The 26,533-nt window shown below is 43.7% G+C and overlaps 1 protein-coding gene across 3 annotated transcripts in view; it reads right to left on the bottom strand.

The window, feature by feature from the left end:
- Window positions 1-26,533, bottom strand: part of SERAC1 (serine active site containing 1) — a 52,778-nt gene that overhangs the window by 15,926 nt on the left and 10,319 nt on the right. For 2 of the 3 annotated variants that reach the window (XM_025202645.1, XM_025202646.1), the window contains 11 exons: window positions 26,042-26,133; window positions 24,349-24,385; window positions 22,174-22,310; window positions 19,773-19,862; window positions 18,682-18,813; window positions 12,726-12,847; window positions 12,453-12,503; window positions 8,914-9,042; window positions 6,971-7,084; window positions 5,149-5,311; window positions 1,856-2,006 (listed from right to left, as the gene is read on the bottom strand). In XM_025202645.1, coding sequence (XP_025058430.1) covers window positions 1,856-2,006; window positions 5,149-5,311; window positions 6,971-7,084; window positions 8,914-9,042; window positions 12,453-12,503; window positions 12,726-12,847; window positions 18,682-18,813; window positions 19,773-19,862; window positions 22,174-22,310; window positions 24,349-24,385; window positions 26,042-26,133 — 1,218 coding nt within the window. The remainder of the gene's footprint in view (window positions 1-1,855; window positions 2,007-5,148; window positions 5,312-6,970; window positions 7,085-8,913; window positions 9,043-12,452; window positions 12,504-12,725; window positions 12,848-18,681; window positions 18,814-19,772; window positions 19,863-22,173; window positions 22,311-24,348; window positions 24,386-26,041; window positions 26,134-26,533) is intronic. The other variant, XM_006022371.3, reaches the window with a different exon arrangement.

The following is a 26,533-nucleotide window of genomic DNA, read 5'->3' as shown; positions in this document are numbered from 1 at the left end:
GGGAAAGAGAAGGGCATGAAAAAGATCCAGTACAGATGGCATTAAACTCATCCCAGCTTTCTGCAGTCAGCTTGCTGCAATTGGAGATATGCAAAACAGGGAAGAGGCTGGTGAGTCACTGTGAGCCCAAACAGATACATTTTCAACTCATAAAATGCCTGGAAAATTGAGCCAATACCTCCCACTCCCACAGCATCCAAAAGAAAATTGTAATTCTTATGGGACATTTGCCATACCAGGCCACTGAGTAAACTGATGATGTGATTTAAGGGATAGAGTGAAAGAAGGGGACCCCACAATCTCCTGGCAGTATCATTTAGCCTACATTAAGGAGTACTAACAAGCTTAGGCAAATCCAGGATTTTAAAAAGAGGGGGTGTGAGAGCAGTGACTGGTGTTGCAAATATGGCTGCACTCCCCGGCTCTTAGCACTCCCTCCCCCCCTCCCCCTCTCTACTTAGGCCTCTGGATGCAAGGGGAGATTTGCCCACTGCCACACTGGCCCAACTGCTCCTGCCTCATTCCAGCCAGAGCTATGGGGAGGTTGCATGGGGAGCTGGGCTTATCTGGGGACAGTGGAGGTGACAGGCAGGTGCTCCCTGCCAGTGCCTGCTCCCAGGTTGGTGGGAAACACCTGTGCGGACTGGGCAGGGAGAAGGAACCCACTCGCTGATGCCACTGCCCCCAGCCAAGCCCAGTTCCCCATGCCACCCAGGTGGGGTGGGACAGGGGTGGCTTTGCAGCTCTCCCCACCCTCAGGCCAGCTGGGGGGCAGTGGCAGAGGCAGGTTGGGGGAAAGAGGAATGGGAGGGGAGAGGAGCTGCTGCTGAGCATGGAGAAGGGATGGGATTCTGAAGGGGTGGGGAATTGTTACCTGCTTGGGGACTCAAAAGTTCCTGGCTGCTGCTTCTGCAGCATGGTCCAAAAAAGGGGTGAGACCACACCACTGCACCCCTTCTAGATCTACCTGTGCTAACTTGCAGCCTCTACCCTGTGTCCCATTCTGAATCTTTCTACCGAGAGATAATTTCTGTTCCCCCTCTGCATTTAATACCCAGGCAAATTTGCATAAAATCTGGGGAGAAATGTGTCCCTGATACTACACCAAGAGCTCTTGCCACTATTAATGTGACAAAGGAAATCTCTCATCTCCAGATACCCTGAAATTTGCTCATTTAATGGACAGAAGAATATGTTACTAGTGTACAGGAGAAGCAATGGAAAGGAAGTTGGGGGGTGGAGGGGGCATGTGCCAATAAATCAGGTATGCCAGACAGCAAGTCCCTGAAGATTTTGCAAGAGCAGCAGAAAACAGGAACTGCACAGTGCAAGTGCTAGTTGCACACAGCACAAATGCAAGTTTTTCCCTGCAAGGATGGCAACAGGAAATGGGAACACCGCTGTACAGAATCCTGCTTACTAATAAGTGAAGTCCTCTTTGTCCACTACGATAGTACTGAGGACTTCCATTAATAAATGTAAATAGGACCTTCAAATGTGACAATTAGTTTCCTACAGTGGCGGCAAATATTCTTTGGTTCCAAAAGACTGGTTACAAGAAGGTGCTGCCGCTGCAAAAGGGCAGAGTCAAAGTTGCATTACTGCACTGATAGTCAAGAAATTCTTTAACTGTACATTTTCTGAGTTTTCTTGCTGTAACAACACTTCTTTATGGGCATGAAAGAGGTTTCTCTGAGAATTTCCTAGTTTTAACTTTGAGGTACTGAAGTCCCCCACTCCGGAACGACAGGAAAAATGAGATGTCACTGTTGTGCAGCAGCAACCTTATCTCCAGCATTATGAAGTATTTTGTAAGAGAAATATCATGTGATAGATCATAGCCCTTTCTCTTTACCTGCTACGATACTGTGGATGTAAAACATATACTCCGTCTGAATACTTTTCTTGCACTGTGTCCCTGTCCAGATTAGCCAGAGCTCTGGCTGCATGTGAAAACTGAATGACATGAGGAGACTTCATTACTTCAGCAAGTACAGAAACCCAACCTAGTTTAAAACACAGACATCTAACATTAGTTGTAAATTACTAAAACCTGTCATTTGGAAGAAAGATAGCAGAAATTTCATTGGTTTATCTCCTATTTGAAAAAAGGAAGTTTGCCAAAATAAATGTAAGAGCATAAGGACTGTAATACCAGGGGGAAAAAAACCCACAATCAATTTCAATCTAGCTTTCTGGTCTCTGACAGGAGCCAGTGCTGCACAGTAAAATATCTGTAATATGTGGAATTGTATAAAAAATATCCCACAATGATGTGGTAGGCAATTACTCTCCAACTCCAACTGGTAATTTATGATCTGAAACTAGAGCCTTCTTTCTCCTGGGGAGGAAATAATGTATCCTTCAGTTCTTCCCAGCACCTGCAAAAAAGAGGGAGGAAGGAAAGGTACACAGATCCCAGGTCTCCACAAATAATGAAAACAAGAGGAAAAGTAGGGCAAAGAAAACTTTCCCTCCTACATTTAGAGGGAAGAGAGGAGAAGAAAGACAGAGAAAGACTGGGCACGTCTACACGTGACACTACGTCACCATAGCAACGCACTATGGCAATGTAGTGTCTGCAGGCAAAAACCATGATGCTGCTGCTACATCGCCATAGCAACATACTTCCTCAGTATAGTGCATTGCTATGGCAACATAGGAGCTAAAAATAATTGTGCGCTGCTGGCATGTCACAGTAGAGGCTGTTACCATGCCATCATTTATTACTCCCAAAAGGAAGTACTAAATGACAGCGCAGTAACAACAGCGCCGTAGGGTCACATGTAGATGAGCCCACAGAAACTTTCTTCCAGAAGCCATTCAGGAAGAAGAGTGTCTGTCATGTTGGGACTGGGTAGAAGGAGAAAGCTGCCTCTGCTTGCCAGTCAGGAATGACACAATGGGAAAGAAAACCAATGCTTGTTAAGGGACTACAACCATTTTTTACTTTAAAACCCAGGGGTGTAAGGAATATACATTAAGAACATTTTAAATCTATATGATCACAAACATAACCATGCTACTTACACATTACTGTTACCAAAACAATGGCATGCATAATGCAAAATGTTGTACAACACCCTAACACAAAGTCTCAACTGCCCATCCCACCCCCAAGGCAGAAACTACATAAAATCTCATTGTTCCCTGTTGTCTACAATATAACTCACATTCATATCTAATACAGTGGTTCTCAAACTTTTTAGACTCAAGCTACCCCATAGAAACTCTTACTTTTCATCCTATTTATTACAGAAAAATAATAGAACATTTTTTCTGTTGCAAAAAAGCTCAGAATGACCACAACAGGTCAAAATATTTTCAACACTGTGGATAATTATTTGAAATCTCTGGGTTTATCTTGTGACTCATGTTTACACACCTAAAAGTGCTAATATTGTATTCCATTCCATAGGTCCCTTAAAAGGATTGCAAGGCATGCTGATTGAGAATCACTGGTATAATAGTTATCAATCAGTTTGGACTACTAAGAATGAATGGCAAGGGAAAGGTTTATGAATACTAAAGCATCAAAATAAAAATATGAATCCCACCTCTGTCACATAAGGAGAAAAAAAAAAAAAAGAAAAAGAAAAAGGAGAGAAGCTGAGATTAAACCCAGAACTGAGCCCATTATGGACAAACAGTTTGGAAACAAGAGGTTCAGAACAAACTAATCAGGCAAACAAAGAAGAAATTTCTCCAATGCAGTTTTGCAGTTAAAAGATTAATTTTTAAAGCAATTTTTCTCCTTTAACAATTGTCGACTTTTGCAGATAGAACAATCACTGAATTTCACAAAAAATGCTTGTATCAATGGACTCACTGATTTCTCAGATATTTGAAGTCAAGGAAAAAATAATTTCAGTGGAAGAGGAAAATAAACAAAGAACGAGGAAATGTGGAAACAAATCAGGAGGCCATAACTGTGTTGGTTAAATCATTGCTTGTAAGACCCTGGTTGATGTTAGCTAAAAGAATTTTTTTTTTATCCCAACTATTTTAAGCTAATTTTGCAAAGAAAATCTGAAAACACTTTGAAGAGAGATAGTCAAGTGGGGACCCCACTTGAAAAGGAGATGAAATTGCAATTTACTTGGCCATCATCATTCTAATTGTTACTCGGATATAGCTACTGGAATCTGAATAAGAGCTTATCTGTCGGAACCAGCTTCTCCCTTCTGCTGGATTCTGCAATCATCCCAGAGACCATGATTTCACTGAGGGCTGGAGCCTCTCAGATTCTGGATTACTAAAGCATTGTAAAATTGAAGGAGCAAAAGAAAGGCTGCAAGGATGACATTTGTTTGAAAACAACTTTGAAAACAAGCAAAAATTACATGTCATAAGACATATGGAAACATAAATTAATTTTTTTAAGTCAGACACATTTCCAAGGGGTGTGAAATGTGAAAATCCTTCTTTAAAAGATCATCAAATAAAATATGACTTCAGTTCTCTTTAACTCAATAGAGAAAATAACCAAAATAGTTGGATTACAACAGGAAGAACCTCCAAGCTTCTGTATATCCCTTGAACTCAAACATTTAGAGAGTCGGAAACAATCGAACAGTCAGTTAAGAATGCCTGCTGTCTGTCAGAGATCATAGCATGGATACATTTTCTACCATTTCCTCCCCATTTTTTCTTGTATTGGCAGCCCTTATAGCAGAAGAAAGGTACGGAGGGCTCACAGGCTCTTTCTACTCTGATCAGCATCTTACCAGGACAAACAGGTAATGAGTTCTCCAGTTCTAGATGAACAGAACCCAGCAGCTCTTCTATGGAGCATGGCTGTACTGTCGCTAAAATTAGTAAAATATTCTGACAGATACTGCTTCAGTGTAATTGCAGGACTGGACATAAATTCTAGAGGGTGCCTTTTTAAAGAGGGTGGGAGGAAAGCAGAAAGAGCCAACAGAAGTCATTAGGTCTACTCCAAAATTAAGGAAGAGATGTACTTGTCAGTTCACTCCCAATGGTAGAAGAACAGACCTACTTGGCATACTTACAAGAGAACACAACCAATGAGGAAAGATGCAACTTACTGGCGGGTACTGAACATTTTACAGACGGTCCGAATTCATTAACAAAATTAAAACAGAAGCAAGGTACCCAGACTGTTTCCATTTGCTTTCCTTTTACCTGCACGCACTATGGATGAATGAAGATGTTCATCCAAAGCCATATTTCCAATTATACGAATTATGTTCCTTTGTATTTTTGCAGAATCCTTACGGAGCTGGTATATCCTCTGGAGTAGCTGCAGGCCTCCTTTTGCTTCAATTTTATCACAGTGAGTAGAAACCTAGCATTATATAGTAAATACAGTGACTGTAAGTGGAAGCTGTGCAAACACCCAACTCTGCAAAAGTTCCCTGAGATGCTGTCAATACACAGAGAAGGCAGAGCAGAAACAATGTGTTACATATATACTTTACATAGAAATTCTTCACTTAAGATTGGGGCTTATGTTTTGTGCAAGTCTTCCAGTTTAACAATTTATGACAAATACATCTTCCATAATTTTTATCATTTCAGTTTTTGAATGCCACAAACTTGGAAAAGGGGCAAACGTTTTAGTACACGAACTATACAATCATTACATTTGGACAGCATGATACTGTGAAAGTGCTCAATGCCTTAACTGCCTACTGCATTTAATAGAAAGCAAGAATGCTCGCTGCCCTTCACAAACAAGCATATTATTCTCCAGAGCCCAGATTATTCTTACTAAAGCAATATGTCACTGGGGTTGCTTACTCTGCTCTCCGTACACTATCCCTTTTCATTCAGTGAGATGACATTATTTCTGATATGCTTCTGTCATCCTTGATTTTCATGGCAGCAAAGAAGCCAATGTAAGCAGATGACCCCACATTCATCAACTCTACTGTAGACAACTGCTGCTGTGCAGGCACCAGCAATATTAAACTTTTTATGATAGCGCTGAGCACTGGGCTATAGCTGTGGTAGAAGCACAGGCAAGTTGCATTTAGCTAATTCCTAAAATAGATTCTAGTTCAGTAGATACTGCTCAGTATATATTCACTCAGCTTCAGATTTACACACCTCTGAGCTCTGCTGCACTCTTCTTCTATAATTCATATTATTAGGGCAGGCATTGCAGGGCACTACTGTCACACACTGTTCCACATTTGTTTTTCTTATATAGGCAAACAAACATTCATTTTTGGGAGGCATGTTATACAGATGTTAGTTTTTGATTGCAAGGCTCTTTGTGGAGGTAGAGATTCTTGGAGAGAGAGTCATGTGATTAGCCAGAGTTTGCTCCCCATCTTAGTTTCAAATTAAAGCCACTTAATAAGACAGAGTTGTTCTCCAGGAAGGAGGCTTTAGTGTAAGACAGACTCCTGAAAGAAGGGACTGCCTGCTTGCTGCCTCACCATCTTAGTTTCAGGACTGATATGTGCTTATACACAGGACAATTTAAACTTTTAATCAGACTCACATCACCAATTATCTCCTTTGCAAAGCAGCTGCCCTACAAAACCTTGGACACCTGCTACCACTCAGCAAAACAGGAACACTGATCTCAGCGACAGTAACGTAAGGCTAACTGTAGCAAGATCTTCTCCATCAGAACTTAAGGGTCGAAGCTCTGGAAGAGATACACTGCACAAGGATCTCCTCAGGAAGCCTGTCCCTGATTGTCTTGTAGTTTTACTGGGTAACTGCCTCACACTGAAAAAACCTGTTAGAGCTTGTCACAAACCTGAAAGATCCATGCTGATGCCAAGCACATGCCCCAGTTCCTCCTGGCCATTGGTGCCATGGAGAAAGTCTTAAAAGAGGCTCCACAATTTTAATACCAGGGAATTTGTATGGAGCTTCTTGGGAGAAAATATCCAATTGGGAATTCCATAAAATCATACAAGTTTCCCACTTTGGCCCCACTAAAGCATGCATCCCACTCTGTTAACATAAAACTTTATCCATTTATTACCTTTGAATGTTGAACTAATGCTTGTAAACAGAAGAGTTCGACAGTCTCTGAAGGAATTTTACTCAGAGTCTCACAGTAAGGAAGTCCATTTCCTCCAAAACACCACAACCCCCCCTGAAAAAAGAATCAATAAGCATTACATCAATTTCAAATGGTTAAATAAGAAGTTCTTTTCATTTGCTTTTTAAAAATGTTCAAGTGTGCATTGACCTGTAAAGCTGGTATAGCAGTTACTGGTGTGTATGCATCATGTTAAAAAAAACAACAACCAATACATACTGAAAAAATGGACTGTCTAGGAAAAAAAAAAGACATCCTGTTAGATTAGTAGTTTATATCCTAATAACTACAAAATAGAATAAAAGAGCAAGCAGGATTTCCATTTGTATGATTATAATGATTCCTGTTCACAATGCTGACCTGCTGTGGTCTGAGTTTTTCTGCTATAGAAATTGCTCTATTATTTTTCCATAGTCAAAAAAATGAGTGAAAACTAAGATCTGGCATCTTCCTGAGAGCTACTTTGAGTCTGAGAAGGTTGAGAACCACTGATTGAGAGAGACTTGAGGAGATAAACATGTGCTCTCCCCCTCACTTATCCATAATCTATAAAAGGCCAGTGTCATTCCTAGGGTGGTAGGATCAGCCTGGTGTGAGGAAAGGGAAAGCTTCATCCTTTCAAATTGTCCATAACAAAACATTCCTACTGGTGAAAATGCAGCATACAATTTTAAGGAGAAATAAAGCCTCTACTTTTTTAAATCTATGGAAGAAAAATGTCCCATAAAAGGTAAACATTGTTATTAAAAAGACGACTTTGATCATTCTATTACACTTCAATATAAAAATCACTTTTTACAGCCCATAAGGATACAGTAGGTAAAATATTCTGGGGCTGCACTCTATGTTAAAGACACCATTATCCAAGACAGTCCGATCCCATTTTATAGATAAGAACAATGAGAAAAAAATCCATGTTAACGTGTGGTTCTCATTCTGAAAACTCTCTCTGAAAAATGGCCTTGAAGGGCTGAATGTTATTCTCTTGCTCTAATTTATTCCACATTAAGCATATTCATTTTACAAGTGTTTATTTCCTCTTCCATCTCCTGCCAATATCCAATCCTGAAAATAAAGCTAAGGAAGCAGGAGCCAGGTCAGATCCCTTCTGGATTGTACAACTTTAACAATGAAAATTCCTCAACTGTAGCATTTCTACTGCTATCATGCAAGCCAGGAAAGAATTTAGCTTGCTCTACTTCAGTGACTTTAATTCTGTAGTGCTAACAGAAATAACAAACAGTAAACTTCTTTGCTTGTTAAAGTCAGGGAGATATGAGTCACATACACATAGACAAGTGTCTTGACAAGCAACCTACCATTTTTAGTCACTAGCAATAATTGCTTTAAGTGACCTCTCTAAGCCCAACTGGTAAATCAGTGGATTGCGACTCAAACCATTCCTAGCTTCCAAGTCCAGGCTCAGATCTCTGAAGCATCTTGACTCCTGTTACCTTGGCACTACCATAGGGATGGTCATTTCCGGATGATAGTTACGTAAAATTTAAAACCTTAGAAGCATCTCCAGGCTGTTCTCTCACTTGATTAATAAGGGTTAACAATCTCAGCAATAAACATCACTGAAATAAACAACAGTAAACTAAAGTGGACTAGAAATAATTTTAAGAGCACTACAAAGGGAAGTAAGGCTTCTATGTAAACTGTTAAACTATTTACTTAGAAGAGGTTTAACTTCACCCATCCTCCAAGAGTAATACTACAAAGATTCTTCATATTTCTCTTACCCTAAGAAATCTCAGATTTGTGAAATATGTTCCCATTGCCCTTGAACTTTCCAGATATTACTTGCTTTTTTCCAAATATTGATAAACCATATTTAAGAAGAGAACTTATGTCATGCAATTCTGCATTTGAAAGCTCACCCTTTGGGCAGCAAGAGTCTGACTGCTTTCTCGTAAAGCCAGAGATGTGAAGTACTGGACACACTGGTCAAGATCAGTCTGAGGTAAAGATACCAGCAACAATCGGAGCTCATCTTCTATAGCATAATCCTATGATAAATACACACCAATAATTGTCAACATACTCTCCAAAGGAATGCAGCAGGATATTATGTGAAAAAAAATAAGAATCTGGAGCAATGGAAGTTGTTACATGAAGCAATGACATAAAATAAAAGGCCTGGTTCATGTGCTCTGTAACCTAGAGTTATTAGTTAATGTTTGCAAAGCACTTTGGGGGTAAAGAGTGCTACAAAGAGCCAATTTATTATTATTGGTGGAAAAGTCAGTCAATGAAAGTCAGGTTTAAATTTCTAGATTTAGGCCTTATTCTGTTCCAAGAGAAAAAAACAAAGGAACAGTTCTTATTGACCTGTGTTACAGAAACTGGATAAATTAAGCTTGGTACAGCCTGAAATTTAACATGGTAATCCCCATGTGACTAATGCTGTAGAATAAGGAAGTACAATTTTATTGACCAACAATAACATCATAATTAAGAAATAAAATGATGGCATTGCAGGTTAGAAATATATCAGTTACCACTTCTTGAATTCTATACCTTCAAAGTATTAGTGCAAATATTAACTTTAAAAAATCCGCACAACACCCTGGCCATGGATGGGAAGACACAGTTACAGTGAAGAGAAGTTACTTGGCCAGGAGCTCACAGCAAGGATTAGAAGAAATGCAAGGCATAAGGGAGCAAGGCACAAGATTTAGAGCTTGTGACTAGTGAGTTTTAAGCCTATACCTGATACTGCTTCCATGCATATCTGGATCATTATATTTACTTATAAAGTACTGTGAAGAAGAAAAGTCCTTATCTATAATCTGGCATATCAGAAGATATAACGTGTCCTGATTAATCAGGGTCCTATACTTCAAGAGTGAGACATGTGGGTACTGGTAGACCCATATAATAGCTCCAGGGCATGCAATTATTTTGGGCGGAGGGCCATTTACTGAGTTTTAGCAAGGTGCTGAGGACCGCATAGGTAGCCCCACCCCTTGACAGGTTCCCCACACCCTGATGGCCACTTTGTGACTAGAAGTCCTGCCCTCTAACCCCTGACCTCTGCCACTAAAATCCCTCCCCATGCCCCTGGAAGTACTCCTTTCAGCAAGGGGTTTTGCCATCTTGGAACCAGAAAAATACCAAATTATATTCTAAAAATCGAACATCTACAACATTTATTAATTTGATTTCAAAAAATATTTTTGTCCTGATTTACATACGTTTGTGTAGTGTACACAGAGGTGATTGCACAATAGCTTAAAATGAAGTCTTACTCTTGTATATTGGGGTGGTTAAAGGCTTGTGGGGGGGCTGAGGGCGTGTGGGTATGTGGGGTGCGGTGGAGGGTGTGGGTGTGTGCTGGAGGTTGTAGGGTGAGGGAGCATGTGGGTGTGTGGGGGCTCTGTGGGGGGGTGGGGGTGTGGGGGTCTGTGTGTATGGCAGTGCAAGGGGGTGTGTGGGTGTATGTGTATGGTGGGGTGTGTGGGACTCACCGTATGAACACACACACACTGTCCCTCCCTCATTACACACACCACACACACTCTGTCCCTCCCTCCCTCATTGCACACATACTCTGTCCCTCCCTCGTTGCTCTCCCTCCCTCCCTCACTGCATGGACGTGAACACACACACACACACACACCCTCCTGTTCCTGGCCCCGGGGTACCAGCGCAGGCCCCATGCTCCTGTGGTCTGGCTATGCAGTTGGGTGCCACATGGTGTTGGAGTGGCCAGCAGGCGGGCAGGGAAGTGGTGAAAGCGGCAGCGGGGGTGGGGATGGGAGGAATGGGAGTGAGCAGGCATGCATGAGCACAACGAAGCCTGGGCAGGAGCACAGGGCCCATGCTGATGTCCCCAGCCAGCGCCAGTAGGGCCTAGGGCGGGGCAGCAGGAGCATGGGAGCTGGGCTTGGTTGCACCACCAGTAAGAGCGAGGAGCCAGCCTAGCTCCAGAGCCCCTGCTGGCCTGGGCCCCACACTCCTGCTGGCCCCAGGACACTGACACAGGCCCTGCTCTCTTGCCCAGCTGTTGCTGTGCTCCTGCCCACCTGCTGCTACTACCCCCCACCTGTGGCCACTTTCAGAACTTCCCTGCCTGCCCACTGGGTGCTCCTGTACCATATGGCTCCAAGCTGCATTGCCGGACCACAGGACTCAGCAGGAGCCAGCCTGGCCTGGCCCCGAGGGCTGGAACAATCCCCACGGTCCTCCTCTGCTTCCCTCCACCTGACTCTTACTTGAATTTCTCTCCGGCATAGGGAGGCAGGAACAGCTTCAGGGTCCCAGGCCAGAAGGCTCTACTAGGCAGAGGCTTCTGGGTGGTGGGGCAGGGCTAGGCGGGCCTGCCTGCTGGGTCCTGCTGGCTTCCCCTGTGTCCAACTGCCCCTAGCTCCTGTCATCTTTGACAGGAAGCCAGGAGCAGATAAATATTAATTTTCTAAATGTTTAGGAGCCCCACAGGCTGGATAGAATGGCCTGGCAGGCCAGATCTAGCCCACGGGCCATGTTTTGCCTGCCTCTGAACTATATGGTTCCATTTTATTCAAGAAAACAAAAATTGCATATTTTCTCATTTCTATAACTTTAGCACAGTTGTTCTCCTTGTTTGTTATGGCAGCCTTTCAAATATTTGAAAACTGCTATCATGTGCCCTGCCCCCTTCCCCCCCCCCAATCTTACTCGCCTTTTCTCAAAGCAAATTTGCCTTGTCCGCTCAACTTTTTCTTGTATGGCTTGTTTTTCAAATCCTATACCATATTTTTTCCAACCTCTGGACCCTCTCCAACTTCTCCACATCCTTCTTAAAATGTGAAGCCCAGAACTGCACACAACACTCTAGATAAGGCCTAAGCTGTGGTGAGTCATATTGTACCAAGACCACTTCCTCTGAAGTTTTTAATCACCTTCATATTCTCAATCAATCCCTCCTTACTGGCTAGAACAAGATTCAAGCTAGATGATCTCCTGTACTGCACTGAAGTATAATAGTACAAGGACTACTCAACCTGCCTTGACACACAAATACCCCCAGTTAATATGAAATTAAAATAAAGTTAAACCCATTCAACCCTACGTTAATTGCTTACCCAAAAGCCTAGGAGAAAGGTGAGCTTTACCACATGCCCACAGATAAAGCTAGGCTGACAGGGTGATGGGTTGGGGGGGGTGTCCATCTATAGCGTGCCAAAGACCTGTAAAAATCTCTGAAGGCATTTAGGGAGCTAAACTCATGGGACTAGGTTATTGTGGATAATAAATATTTGCTGAAATGGTTATTTCTCTGCTTCTTTATGATTTTGCTGACATGCAATACGTGTCGGTGAGCTAAATTCAATCTTAATGAAGCTTTTGGTACAAGTTTTAATTCTGCAGTGCTGCAAATGTTATAGGGGACAAAGATAAGTAAAATGAAGTTTATTGCAGTAATAGCAAATCTCACCTCAAAATACTTCTGTGACTTTTCAGTCAGCAAACTGACTGGATAAAAATTCTAGAAAGAGGACAACAATATTTTGGGTTCCATATCATAACATGTGAAAACAATAGGTTTTATCCCATCACATCATTGTGTTCTTGCATGTCAGAACTCCAAGATCTATCTTCATTTTACTATCTATCAGTGGAATTGTTTTAAAACAAAACAGCTCTGCTGTCTTTACTAGCAAAGACAGTTCAGCAGACTCAAGTTATACCCACATTTTCATTTACTTACATCCTTTACTTTTGGTAAGGGAGGTGGAGGTAAGAAAAAACGAAGATCAATATCCTGGGACCGAGCCAAACCAATAGCAGTCCTCTGATCACAGGCTTGGGCAGCTGTTCTATACTGATAATCTGTAGCAAGAGAACCTCAATGTTAGGGTCAAACCTAGCCTTGAAAATTTTAGTCAATTTTAGCTGCTGTACTTCAGAAATATACATACTAACAGAAAATCATTACTGCAATCCACATAAATAAACTATAAGGTTTCCATGACTCTGAGTCACAAAATCCAAAGGGGAAAAATAAATAGTTGGCAGATCAACATTAAACTGAAATGACATTTTAACTGCAGGGTATTAATTAATCTTTTAGGCCAATGTTTGTCTCTGTAATAAAAGACTTTAGATACCTGTCAATCATGTGTGAGAGCAGGTGTCTAGAGTTAAAAGAAAACAAAAATTATGAATCAAGACTATGCCTATACCCAGCCCTGTACTCTAGATACAGACAAAGCTTTTAAAGATATTTTAATGTTATGCTACAGAGAATATATATTAAAAAAAAACATGGTGGTATAGATTCACATGCTTTAAAGACTTACATCAATGCCTAATCTTAAATGTCACAGAAACAATGCTTCAATAGATTATTAAGGCTGTAAGAAAATGAAAGAAGTAAGCTTGGCTGTATATGCTACTGTCCTTATTTACAGGATCATACATTTTTTCCCCTGGGGACCCTCATCTTATTCAATGCACAGGAATGATCTTTTCTGAGGATGAATCAGAGCTGTATAGCCAATTATGCAGAACTTTGTTTGTAGGACTCTTGTTTTCTCATCTGTAAAGTGGGGATAAAATGGGGGATAATACCAACCTCATATTTCACTGAAATGGCAGTGAATACCATTAATGTTTTTGAGACACTAAGATGCTACAATGATGGGCACCATGGGTGGGGGGAGGGGCAAGGAAGGGGGAACCAGGATTTGAACACTATGCTGGAAAAGAAAGGGAAACGAGTTCTGAACAGCATCTTGTTAACTGAGCAGTGATCATCCCAGGAGACAGAAGTCCTGGAGAAAAATATCATGAGATCATTGAATTAAAGACAGTGTCTGAAGTCATACATGCCAGGGGGGCAAATTAAGGTGGTACAAGCATCCTTGCTTCTGGCACATGATCTCCTAACTTCTCAGCATTTCACTTTCCAAACTTATTATGCAATTTTTATGCAGTTTCTCAGAATTTTCAAAAAACACACAGGAGATAACAGAAATTTCCTCATAAGGCATCATATTGGCAACTACCTGGTTACCAGGACTGAAGTCTGAGATCTTCACACAGACCTCTACCACCAGAGATAACAGATAGCAATAAATAGAATGTCACTCTCCATATGTGCCAGCTGCAGGCAAAGAGGAAACAAACACTTGGCCAGTGGGTTTGACACAAATATGCTGACAGCAAGGGAAGTATGAGCCTCAGAAATCATGGGTTTTATTCTAGACTCTGGAGGCAAGAGTACCTCAATGTGCCCAAACCCTTCTCCTTGTCCTCGCCCCACCCCTCCAAGCGTGATCTTTTCTTCCCCATCCCCCCTTCAACCTCTTCCTGTCCCAGTTCTGTCTTCTCCACCCTTGTGGTTCTTCCTCCCTACCCCACTCTCCTTATCTACCCAGCTCCAACCTTCTCACTTTGGGCTTCTTATTCCAGCCCCAATCTCTTGGCCTAGCTAATACAGTCTTCTTATCTCAGTCTCAGTTTTCAGTCTCCTTTCCAATCTCCTTTCCAGCTAGTCTCAGAGCCCCCTCCTTGTTTGTTATCTGAAACTGTAGTATCTCCCCTCCTTTAAACCTGCAGTTGGCACCCTTCCCTAGTTTTTCTTTCACTGGTTCCAGATCCAGTCTTCCTCCATGAATTTCTATACATCAGCTTCAGTCTCCCCAAAACCCCTTCCCAGCAGTTTCCTGCAGTCTCCCATTACCCTTTCTCTGGTCCTAGTTTCTTTGTTCAGCCAATGCCAGTTCTAACCCAGCGCCCTGGTTTCTCAGCAAATCAGTTCTTCTTCCTTCACATGAGCTGTTCCCCTAGATTTGGGCTGGGCACTTTTACACATGTTCCCAGGGTGGAGGGGGAGGCGCTTTTATTAGAGCGGCTCTGAGAGCCACTCTAATTAAAGTGCTGCCGCATCTCATGTGTTGGCATCCCTGCACTTAAAAATGGCGATGGGGATGTTCGACAAGCTTTAGTTCAAGTGCCCCCACCAGCATTTTTAAGCATGGAGACACTGATACACAAGATGCAGGAGGATGCTGGAGCACGGTAATTGCCACACTCCAACAGACTCAAGTCTGCTCCAACACATCAGAGCAGCCTCTGCACTCATGTATAGGCGCTCTTTGATTCCTATTCTCAGACTCCTTGTCCAACCAGACCCACACCCTCCCCTCCCCTTCTCTGATCTCAGTGCACCCAACTCTGTTTCTATGACTGGCTCCTAATCCTTCCACAACCAAGATAAATAAAAACAGGTGAGATCTTTCATTTTAAAGAGATCTTTTATTTTAAAATCCTAATCAGATTTTCAAAATTAATACCCTTTCCTTGCTATTCCATGCCTGACTGTACAGGCCTAGTCTTTAAGGCCATACTGCAAGAAAAAAAGCCACAAAAAACAGAACTCCTGTAATTCTACACCCAGAAGAAAAAATTTCAGAGTGGAACTGCTGGACGCAAGTATTCATTTTAGCACTGCTGTAGTGGCACAGAATAAACTGGTAGCTGTCACACAATTCTACCACTATTAATAGAAAAATAAACCTTGTCAAGGCAGAGTATTTCAAAATCCTCATTTTAAATGTAAGTTCATAATAAAGAAGCTACAAACAGAACTTAGCTCTCATTGTGAAAAGAGTAAGCACAAAAAAAAAAAGCTTCCTTCCACACAGAGAATGTCAGCACTTATAATAAACTGCTGGGAGCTATAATTTATAACAGGAACACAAGCCAAGCTGGCATAATTAAAATAAATCTTCCATTTTTTTCAAGTGTGGGGGAGGTTTCTACCTCTTCTCTTAGCTCTCACAAAAATAAAAAAGAAACACTATGGAATGAATGGCTTATGAATAACGGTGCATTAAATCCCCTTGATTGAGCTTTCAAATCAAGCACAGATCAGTAGTTGTTACTAAACAATTGTTAAGTAGTTTTGAAAAATAAAGTTAGACGTCTCCATCCAATACCTAGTGGACATCACAAAACTGCCACCATGACCAGTGAAACTGTTGACAATCCCTCCCCCAAAATGCCAAGGATTTCATGGATAGCAAAAGTATTCTGTAGGAGAGGAGGGGCTATAGGGCATTCATGAGGAAAGGTGGCACAGCAGCTGCAGCCTGGGAGGCCGTTGTTGCAGCCCTAGTGTATCCCCCAGAATCCCTGCTGTACCACCCCTCAAAAATTAAGGGTCTCTCATGTTCTTTCTATGGCTATTTTTTTGGACTTCAGATTTAAACAACAGACAAAAGTTATAGGCCTACTTATAGGCTAACTCTATATTCACTACTTCTGCCACCAGACAGCAGCCATCATAGCACATACATTCTATCTGCTTCTGGTGCTTCCACTGAGCAGCTATGCTCCCAAAGCATGCAGTGCACTCAGAAAAGGCTCCAGCTATTGAATGCAACATGGTGGCAGGGGCCTTACTGCACTTGGCACAGGCAGAGTAACACTTTTGGCAGAGCAACACTTTTGGCAGAGCAGAGAATTCTGCCATTGCAGAGGGGTTTGTGTGAATGCATTCAGAGTTTGCTGTTGTGGCATCTTCCTGGGCCGAATCAGCCATGCACTCAGCCCTGCTTCAGGGCTGGGCCAGGCCCAGCCCTGCATGGCACCAGTGCCACTGGTAGGAGGGGGAAGGATGCTGTGCACCCAGCGAAGGCTGCCCAGCTGGGACCAGACCCCTCCTTCCCTCAGGATTGGCTAAGGAGGGCCACCAGCAGTCCAACACCTGTGCAGCACCAGGCGCATGGTGAAGACATAAGGGGCTGGGCCCAGGGCTGGGGCCTTTCCTGCCAGAGGTCACTAAACTAAGTAAGTGCTATTTTTTAACCATTTAACTGATATAATTAGAGGAAGTGTGGCGGAGCACCAGTGAGGTGCTCACCACTGAAGGGCTATCACAGGCTCTGGGTGAGCCCATTTTGGAGGAGCAGCAAGGAAAAGCCTTCTCTGGCAAGTATTTTAAGGGGGAATGGAGGTGTCAGAGCATCTAAAGCGTTCTGGCACTTTAAGACCTAGGTCAGGCAGCAGGCAGGTTAAGCACAGCCCTGATGAGCAGCCATTTTAAGTCCTAGGCCAGCAGGGCTGGAGGCAGCAGTTGCTGCTTGATGCCATGGAATTGCTATCTCCCGGTGGAGCTGCTGCTCTGGGGACAACCTGGAGGTAAGGGCAGGAGCTAGGGGGTTGGCAAGGAGGCTCCTGGCCCTGGACATGACCTAAAACTTCACTCTGCTGGGGAAGGAAGGCCTGGCAGGACTGCTGAATGGTAGGAATGGAGAGTTACTATTCTCCATTAGTAACTGCTGCTTAAATACCAGAACTGCTCACCTCCCTGGTGAAAGGTGGGTGGGGTGCTTTAATAACCCCAAGCCCTGCCTTTGGGTGGGTCACTTAACATCGGACAGAGAGACAGGGCCATTTACGGTCACCTGAGCCCGGCGGGTACAAGACCCCAGACAGTGGGTGGTGGGGCCAGGCATGCTCACGAGTGGCACCTGAGCTCAGTGGGGTGCAAGACCCTGTAGCGAGGGTAGTAGGGGCCAGGCACGCCTGGGCAAGGGACACCTGAGCCATTTGGGTGAAGACCCTGTGAGTTCCAGGAAGGGGTGAGAAGAGGGGTGAGAGTTGGTAGGCCCAGTGTGTGCCTCCAGACAGAAGGCTGGGTGCTAGGCCAAGGGAGATAGGTCTGGTGCATGCCTCCAGATGAGAGGCCTGGGTGCTGGGGTGAGGAAGTCGAGGCCCGGAGATCAAAAAAAAGTGGGGTGAAAAAGTTGAGGCCCTGAGGAGAAGGTCCAGCATGGTCCAGGTAAGCCTTAGGGAGCCTTTTGGACTGCAGGAGAGGTCCAAAAGACTGTGCCAGGTCTGACCAAAGGGTGGAGAGTGAAGCTGAGGAACTCTATGAGTAGGGCACTGGTGGTATGAGTGTGGCCCTGAAGAGGGCAGCATGATAGAGACTGGGTGAGAGCTGGTGGAGTGAGAGAGGGGTGGTGTGTGTGGCCTGTAACAGGGCAGAATGGAAGAGGCTCAACACTATACTGAGTTGGGCCTGGCCTCAGGCAGGGACACTGCACAGCTGTGAGAACCATCAGCGAGGCATGGGACACGTAGGGGAGATTGGAGCATGTATTTTGGCCCTCCAACATCAGGGCCCTCCCGCTTATGTAACAACATAATTAATATACAGTAAGGCATGGCAGGAGAGATGGGTGGGCTGGGTGCCAAGAGACAGGTGGAAGACCAGTAGCACTGTGACAGGTGAGAACTCCCTGACCAGTCACAGGAAGTTAAACAGAACATTTTTTTTAACAATATTTACACAAGTAGGTTCCACATTACCAACCTCAGCAAAATACTACTAGCAGCTCACCTGCTGCTGCAGGCACAAGCTACAGTGCTCAGCCAACAGCTATGGTTGAGAGAATTAACACAGGAGCCTGCAATCTTGGTATGCATGGTTCTCCAAGCTTGCTTCTTTTCCAGCAAAGAAAACAGCTTCCCCACTTAAAACACACATGCCAATTTTGGAAGGAAAGTTACATAGTGTATGTGAGAAAATAAGGTATTTAACCTCCCTTCAACCATCATCCTTCTTTCATATAGGATTTATCAATGGATGTAGATCAGCTAAATAAGATCTTGTCACATTTCAAGGCTAACCAGATTACCCCAACAGACATTACCATGCCAGTGACTGTTCCTTGCCAAGTCTTGTACAGCTTGCAGTCTAACCATTTTGTCCTCTGATTGACTTCTCTTCAGGAGCAGCCATAAGGCACATTCATGCTCTTCTGCATCAAATGTACTGAAGTGTTCTTTACAAAAATATACCACACACAAAAATAATTCTGTTAACAATATCAGAAAGCATTTCTTACATTTTTATTTAAATAATAATAAACTTGATAACTACGTATAGAATAATAAATAATTTTAGACATTTTTAAGTAACAATCTTCTAAAGGTCCTAGATAAAATGCTTGCCATATTGAAATCAAGAGTAGTTCCTCTATTAATTTTAATGGTGCCCTGATTTCAATCCTTGTGTACAGATTTTGTACTTACATGGCATCTTTAATTTGAAGATCTCAAAATGCTTTATCAATATTATAGACTAGATCTTGAATGGAGTTTACCAACCATAACTGACATCAGCTTCAGTGGAAGATGGAAGTGACCGTAGTCATTTAAGTCACAGCACCTTTGTAAGGTGCATATTACTATATCCATTCATCAGATGGGTAAATTAATGCAGATAGACAGCTACTTGCCTAAGATGCGACCTCAAATAGAGGGCACTAAACTCCTAAGTACTGACTCTGAGTTCTGTGCTCTAACAAACTTTATCATTAGACAAAGTTTGTGTCACTTTCAGTTGTAATCAGTAATCCTGCTGCAAAGTGTCACACACTTGTACCTAACTCCTTAAATGAACAAGTTTCCAGGACTTCGTATCCCAGTCCTGCTTTTGGCATCAGACAATTTTTAAGCTTCAATTCAAATCTCTACTGAAAAAAGAAAATTTCACCAGTATTTTTCTCATGGAAAGCCTTTTGCCTTCTATTTTAAAAAATTGTTTGTAGAAGTGACATGGAACAGTATTAAATCACAGTCCTACTAGTGCCTTGAAACATGTAAGAATATGTAACTGTAAAGCAATAACTAGGTATACAAGAAAGATGTTTCTACTTTTAAAGGATAATAGATCTGTACTTTGCTATGAAATTAGTATTAATCTCAGACAACCCAACATTTCCATTCTTTTAATACCTACCATTAAAAGGTCTCCGGAGAATTTTAGCTTCAGCTTGTAATACTTTCCTCACTGCTTTATGAAGTTCTTTTCTTGCCTGGTATGTGATTCCTAGGAAGACATTTAGACGTATTCAATGCTAGTAAAAGAATTCTGACAGCATTACACACCCTGAAGCTAACAATTGTAATGATAAAGGAATAAACTATGTAAAAAAATTCTCCATTAGTAACTGCTGCTTAAAAAATAATCATCCATTTTATTCTTATTGGTAGTTCTCACAGTTCAGGGAATCTATTTTTTTTTTAGGTAGGTGTGACACTGTACGTGTAATATATACAGAAAGGAAAACAGACCTTAGGTAATTTTCATAAGCTAGAGATGTGGCTTTAAGTCTGTGCCTGAGGTTTAAAATTAACCAACCTTCATGAAGCCATAAATTTAAGTTGGATTAGGGCTAAACTTAGCCTTTTATCCTTTCAAGGTAGACAAATAAGAGAATTCGGTCCTCACAGTTCTCATCTGAAATATACACATGCAATAAAATTCCTATCCATTCTGCTTGGACAATAATGGTCTCGTGGCAATAAAGCAGGAGTCTGTAACGCAAGTGTCTCCATACAACCTCAGGCATAACGCACTATTTGTATTATGTAGGCACTATGTTCTAAGGCGGGGGGGGGGGGGGGGGGGGGGGGGCGGGTGGTGACCGGGGGAGCGGATCAGGCCTGCAGCACACTATTTTCCAGAAGCCCTTGAGGCAGCTGCTGCTGCCAGACCCAACCCTGCTGCCTGGGTACCCCAGCCCATTTACCACTTGCCCACCACCAGGGGCGGGACCTGTGCAGGCAGGGAGCATGGCTGAGTGGCTGGGATGGCGCCATGGCCAAAAGCAACATGGATGGGAGGAGCCAGGGAGACCCCAGGATCTTGGAGGGGCCGGGGTTGTGGCAGAGCTATGATCTGCTGTCCCACATGCCCCTGCAACAAGTAGGAATTCCACAGACGGGGGTGTGCAGGCGGTGGATTGTGGTTCTGCCCTGGCTCTAGCCCCACAGTGTCACTGCCGTAAGATTCTGGCCCCAGCTCTACAGCAGCAACCCCCCTCAGTTACATGCCCTGCCAGCACCACTCCCAGGGTCTCCCTGGAGCTGCTGGGAAATGGAGTCTGGTCACTGGCCGGATCCATCGTTTTGCCCAAACCTGTTCTAAACAGTCACTGGATACAATGCAAAAACAATGTGGGAACTGGAACCAGTGCCCCTGGGCTCCCTTGTTTCAGTGGCAGTGCCTACCTCATTGATCACAGAGTCAGACTGCCCTTGCTTGCCCCACATATCTGTCCCTCTTGACTGACCCAGTACAGGGCAACTTAGGATCTAAAAGTTGCATTAAATGCCACTTATGCATCTGAGAAACAGAATAATATATGTATATGTGGACAGATATTAGGTAGAATAGGATCCACCAATGCCTATCATAAGTAGGAAGACCATATGTTCTGGATTGGCTGGGACAGTCCCGAATTGCAGAGGCTGTTCAGCAACCCAGCCATTGGAGAAAATTGAAGCGAAGTCCCAGATTGGTGGGAACTTGCCCACACGTGCCTGAGTCAGGAGCTGGGTACATGTGGGTGGGTTTGAACCAATCCAAGAATTTTGCTCCAATTTTCTCCAGGGAGCCCAGCCAATGGGCTGCTCCCTGGCCTGGACCTGCTGGGCTGTGAGCAGAGTCACTTCCCCAGCAGAGAAGGTAAGGGAGCCATAGAGTCATTGCGTGGCCCTGTGCCTGGGAGCTGAAGACGGGGGGGAAAGGAGGAGCGGAGGGAGGTTTGTGTGCGTCTGTGTGTGTGTGTGCGCGCACGCGTGCATCCATGCAATGAGGGAGGGAGCTGCAGGCGGAGTAGGAGGGGGAAGGAAGGAGTGTTTCTTGCCCAGCCCCACTCCTGGGAGCTGTGGGCTTGGGGCTGTGTGCACAGGCCACGGAACAGGGTGGGCCACCTGGGCCATGGCCCAACCAACATTTAGTACATTAATTTAGCTAGCTATACAGTTAAAAAAAATAGCTATACAGTTTTAACTAGAATGACAATTGAGCATTTGTGGGTTATACAAATTAACGTGCTGCTCCGTGGCCTGTGTCCTGCCTGGCCCTGCTCCTGGGAGCCACAGGCTTAGCGGGGTGTGTGTGTGTTCTTGGGAGCTGTGGGGTGGGGTGCCTGTGTGTGTGCATGCCACACTATCCTGCCTGGCCCCACCCCCTGGATCCCCACTGCTCTGGATTTCCTTCAGATTACTATGGTCTCCCTAGTCATAGGTCTTTACTCATTTCTTTTGGCTGCCTTTTTATCATTCCAGTGTTTCATGCACTGTTTGAAATGCTGCTCTCTCAATTTCTTCTTAGACAGTCTTACGTTGCTTACCTTGATATTCACTCGGATCTAGAGAAGCTCTATGAACATAAATGTAGGATTTCAGTTTCTCTTGCTGTACTGCTTGGGTATCAATTTTCAGTAACTTCTTTAGAGCCAGGACTTCATATGTAATGAATACAAAACCTCTTAAAACAAGAACACAGAATATGAATATTTGAAAAAAATCTAAAGAATGATGAAGACAAATACAGATTAAAACTATTTCAAGGTAAAATGCTATTTTGGCAAATACCATATTTACTCAATTCTATGGCAAGGTCCCCCCGCCTCCCATTTAACAAGGTGAGAAAAGATCCTGGTATTAGACTCAAGTACAATGGCAGTGCAGGGGGGCAGGCAGCTGCTATGGCTTGGGCTCTAAAGGAAAAACTCCTACCTGGGGTTGGGGCTGTAGCCAGAGCTGCTGCCTGCCTTCTCTCCTCCCTCCACTGTCTCTGCACCCTGCTATCTCTCCCCTCCCCACAAGGCTGCTATGGGGGCTAGGCTGGGCCGGGCCCATGTTCAGTGCCTCAGACAGGAACAGGGATGAAGTCTGCTAGCGCAGAGCAGAGGCTCTGAGGAGAGAGGGAGTGCAGAGGCGAGGAGAAGCACAGAGGTGGCATGGGGTCAGGCACAAGCAGGGAGCAGGCTGCTTGACCTCCCCATGCCACCTGCCTCTCCACTGCCTGACCCCCTTCAGCAGTGGGAGGGATGAATTAAAGACAACCCTCCAATAATTAGATTCTAGACACGTAACATTTATAAATTTGTCATAATTTTCCATGTCTAGAATCTAATTATTGGGGGGGTCATCTTAAATTCAGGGTTGTCTTAGATTCACATAATATTGTATATATTTTGCACAGATTAATACAACTTTTTCAACCAGCCTGATGGAAGAAAAATCATAGTAAATGGTACTATATAATGGAAAAACACTTTCAGAATGATGGTTTAAAATTAAAGGTATCTCATGTTCTTACTAACACCACTTTTTCTGAACTTCAGATTTAAACATCAAATAAAAATTATACATATACTTTAGACCAGGGGTTGGCAACCCCCAGACAGCAGGGCAGTGCAGTCGTCCCCGAAGGTGCCCATGCAGTCGCTGCCAGCACGGAGCTGATGCCGTCGCTGTGGAGCCCGGCGCAGCTGTTTGCAGCCTGCCTGCTGCTTGCTGCAGCCTCCCAGAGCCCAGGCTGGCTACAAACAGCTGTGCCGGGCTCAAGAACCCTGCCATCACCTCTGTGCTGGATGTGGGGGAGAGACTGGAGCTGCGCTGCCTCAGGCCCCTCCCCCACTACCCACTCCGACACGTGGGTGCACGTACCGGTATGTGCCGGAGCCCAGCACAGGTGTTTGGAGCCTCCCGGCTGTAGCCGGCCCCAGCTCTGGGTAGCTGCTGCCAGCCGGGAGCCCTGGCTGCTCCCAGCAGGCAGCTGGGATGCTGCAAGCCCTGCTGGGAGCAACCCGGGCTCCAGCAGCTACCCAGAGCTGGGGTAGCTGCTAACAGCCACAAACCCCAGGCTGGGGGGCAGGGACACAAGCAGGGCATCCTGCTATGTACCCCTTGCCCTCATTGTTTTTCTGGCATGCCGGCACTCCGGCACCTTCCAAGGTAGGCATTGTGGTGTTTTTCAGCACTCCGGCCAAAAAACTTTGCCTACCCCTGCTTTAGACTGTCTATATTAGATGCTTCTGCCACCAGAGAGCAGCCACCATATCACATGCAACATGGTGGCAGGGGCCTTACTGCACTTGGCAGAGGCAGAATAACACTTTTGGCAGAGCAGAGGATTCTGCAATTGCAGAGGGGTTTGGGTACAAATGCATTCAGAGTTTGCTAATGTGGTATCTCCCTGGGCTGAACCAACCATGCACTCAGCCCTGTCTCAGGGCTGAGCAAGGCCCTGAGTGGCCCAGCCCTGCTTCTGGTGCTTCCACTGTACAGCTGTGCTGCCAGAGCATGAAGTGCACTCTGGGAAGGCTCCAGCAATTGAGTGCAACAGGGTGGCAGGGGCCTTACTGTACTTGGCAGAGGTAGAGTAATACTTCTGGCAAAGCAGAGGATTCTGCCATTGCAGAGTGGTTTGGGTGTGAATGCATTCAGAGTTTGCTGGAAGACTTGGAATTGTAAAGTTAGAGAACTCTAGTATAGACTAAGCCTTAGTTAAAGCTTACCCTAGAGTAAGTGATCCAGTTAACTTTGCAATTTTTCCTAAAAATAAATAAACAAACAAATACATTGTGTGCATATAAAATTGTTATAAAACAGTTAAATCACTTGATATAATGTGAAACTTTATACAGTATCAGTAAAAATAAAATTGAAAATGAAAGAAAGTAGGCTTTTCAAACTCAAGTTTTCCATTTCTGACTCTTGGTGGCCAGCAACTATAAAATATAAATGAATACTGTTTTCTACAGCTTTAAATTGCATATTCCCTGCTCCACATCTAAATAATCTGATAAACCATCAGAAATAATTATCTTCTCTTCAACACCATTCTCTCATGTCAGTGACATTCATACTTCAGTTGCAGACAATCAACAGTAAAACTACTAGCATTCAGTGTCATTAGTTTTCAATTCCTACTATAAATTACTTTAAGGAACTGCTTCTTTTAAAAGTGCAAGTTTATTGAAATTTGGTTCACTGCATACAGGAATACATATGTTCTCAGCAAGGCATTCTCACCCCATCAAGAATTATACCCTTCCTTCAGTATGAACTGGAGATTTTCCTTAGCTCCCACTGCAACTAGGCAGGTTTCTGACATGGAAACTGAAGAGTAACTGGCAGGTAAAGTAGCGCAGTCTGTTGTCTGTTAGAAACAGAAACATCTTGTCTTTTGATACTAAGAGAGTTTAAGAAATCATGAGGATGTCAATTATACAAAAGCAAAGTTAGAGGGAAAGTGTAAACTGAACAGGCAGAGTGTCAGGGCAATAACCAGCAGGCAGAGAGGAACAGACATGGAGGAATTTATACACATACTTTTCTGCCCTGTGACGTACTGGAGATCTGCTACTTCAGAGCAGACTCAATTGAGTCTGCTCCGCACACAAGCTGAGGCGAACCACGCTACGTTGCATGCAGTTGTATAAGCAGCAAAAAGTATGTCAGCATGCAGAAAATGGCAGTAGTACACTTTTGAACTAAAGCAAATGTTTCTTTTAGTTCAAAAGCGCACCACTGCCATTTTCTCAGCATTGACGTGCATTTCGCCACTTATACAACTGCAAGTATTGCAGTGCTGGGCGCTTTTCAAAACTCAAGTGCTGCAGTGCTTCCATGTTTAAAAATGCCTTGGGAGCCAACATTTCTTTAATTGTAATTGCTGGTTTTAAGAGCCGATGGATCAATTTGTTCCATGGTTTCAAGGACAAAAAAAAAGAAAAGAAATAGACACTGAATTTGACCAGGTTATGAAAGCTTCATGAGATGATAATGTTTGGAGGTGGCCATCTTGTGCTCTAAAATCTATCATTTCTCTTCAAATAAATTAAGGCCCTATGATTGTGAAAATAACCTTAGAACGTGAATCAAGCATAAACCAATGCAGGGCTGTATGCTTGAGCAACATTAGCTACTCAGATCATATCAGTGAAGCACTAACACTAAAACATAACAATGGTATTTTACATATAATTCTGCTTGGCAAGTTTAGTAGTAAGCATACAGAGTGACAGTGTGAAGGAAATAAACCTATGTTTGCTGCCTGTCATCTCAAAGTATTTGAGAGATTAAAATTAGGCTTTAGACATTTTTGGTAACATCTTTTGAAGTTTAATATGTAATTTAAATATACATCCTGCTCTGACAAAACTAGTTTTTAGGGGTTCATCAGGTTGATTACAGAACTGCACTTACTGAGATCTTTCCACGGAAGGTCATTTTTGGTGGGTGGACCAGAGGTTCCTATTCTTCTACAGCACAATACACAATAAGCAGACAATGACATGCTGTGTATAAAAACAAAAGTAATTAATTTAAATAATATAACTGAAAGCTTGTAGCAGTTTTTCTGTCTTTTCCCCACTAAACATGGCAACAAGCATTATTTGTTTACATCAGGGGTGGGCAAAATACAGCCCGCGAGGCCATTCTATCCGGTCCGCGGGGCCCCTAAAAAATGTAGAAAATGAATATTTCTCTGCCCTTGGCTCAAAAATGACAGGAACCAAGGGCAGTAGGACCCAGGGGAGCCCGGTGGGCTCCAACAACAGTGGGCCTGCCTGGCCCTGCCCCCCCAGCCGGAGGCCCCTGCTGGGGCTTCTGGCCTGGGAGCACGTGGCTGCCCCGCGACTGAACCGCAGGTAAGTGGGGGGTGGGGGGAGGAAGGGGGGGACCCCAGGCAGGGAA

This window comes from Alligator sinensis, unplaced genomic scaffold (assembly GCF_000455745.1).
Source record: "Alligator sinensis unplaced genomic scaffold, ASM45574v1 scaffold331_1, whole genome shotgun sequence".
NCBI lineage: Eukaryota > Metazoa > Chordata > Crocodylia > Alligatoridae > Alligator > Alligator sinensis.
Note: the sequence above shows the minus strand (reverse complement) of the source record. Positions and strands in the feature narration are given on the sequence as shown.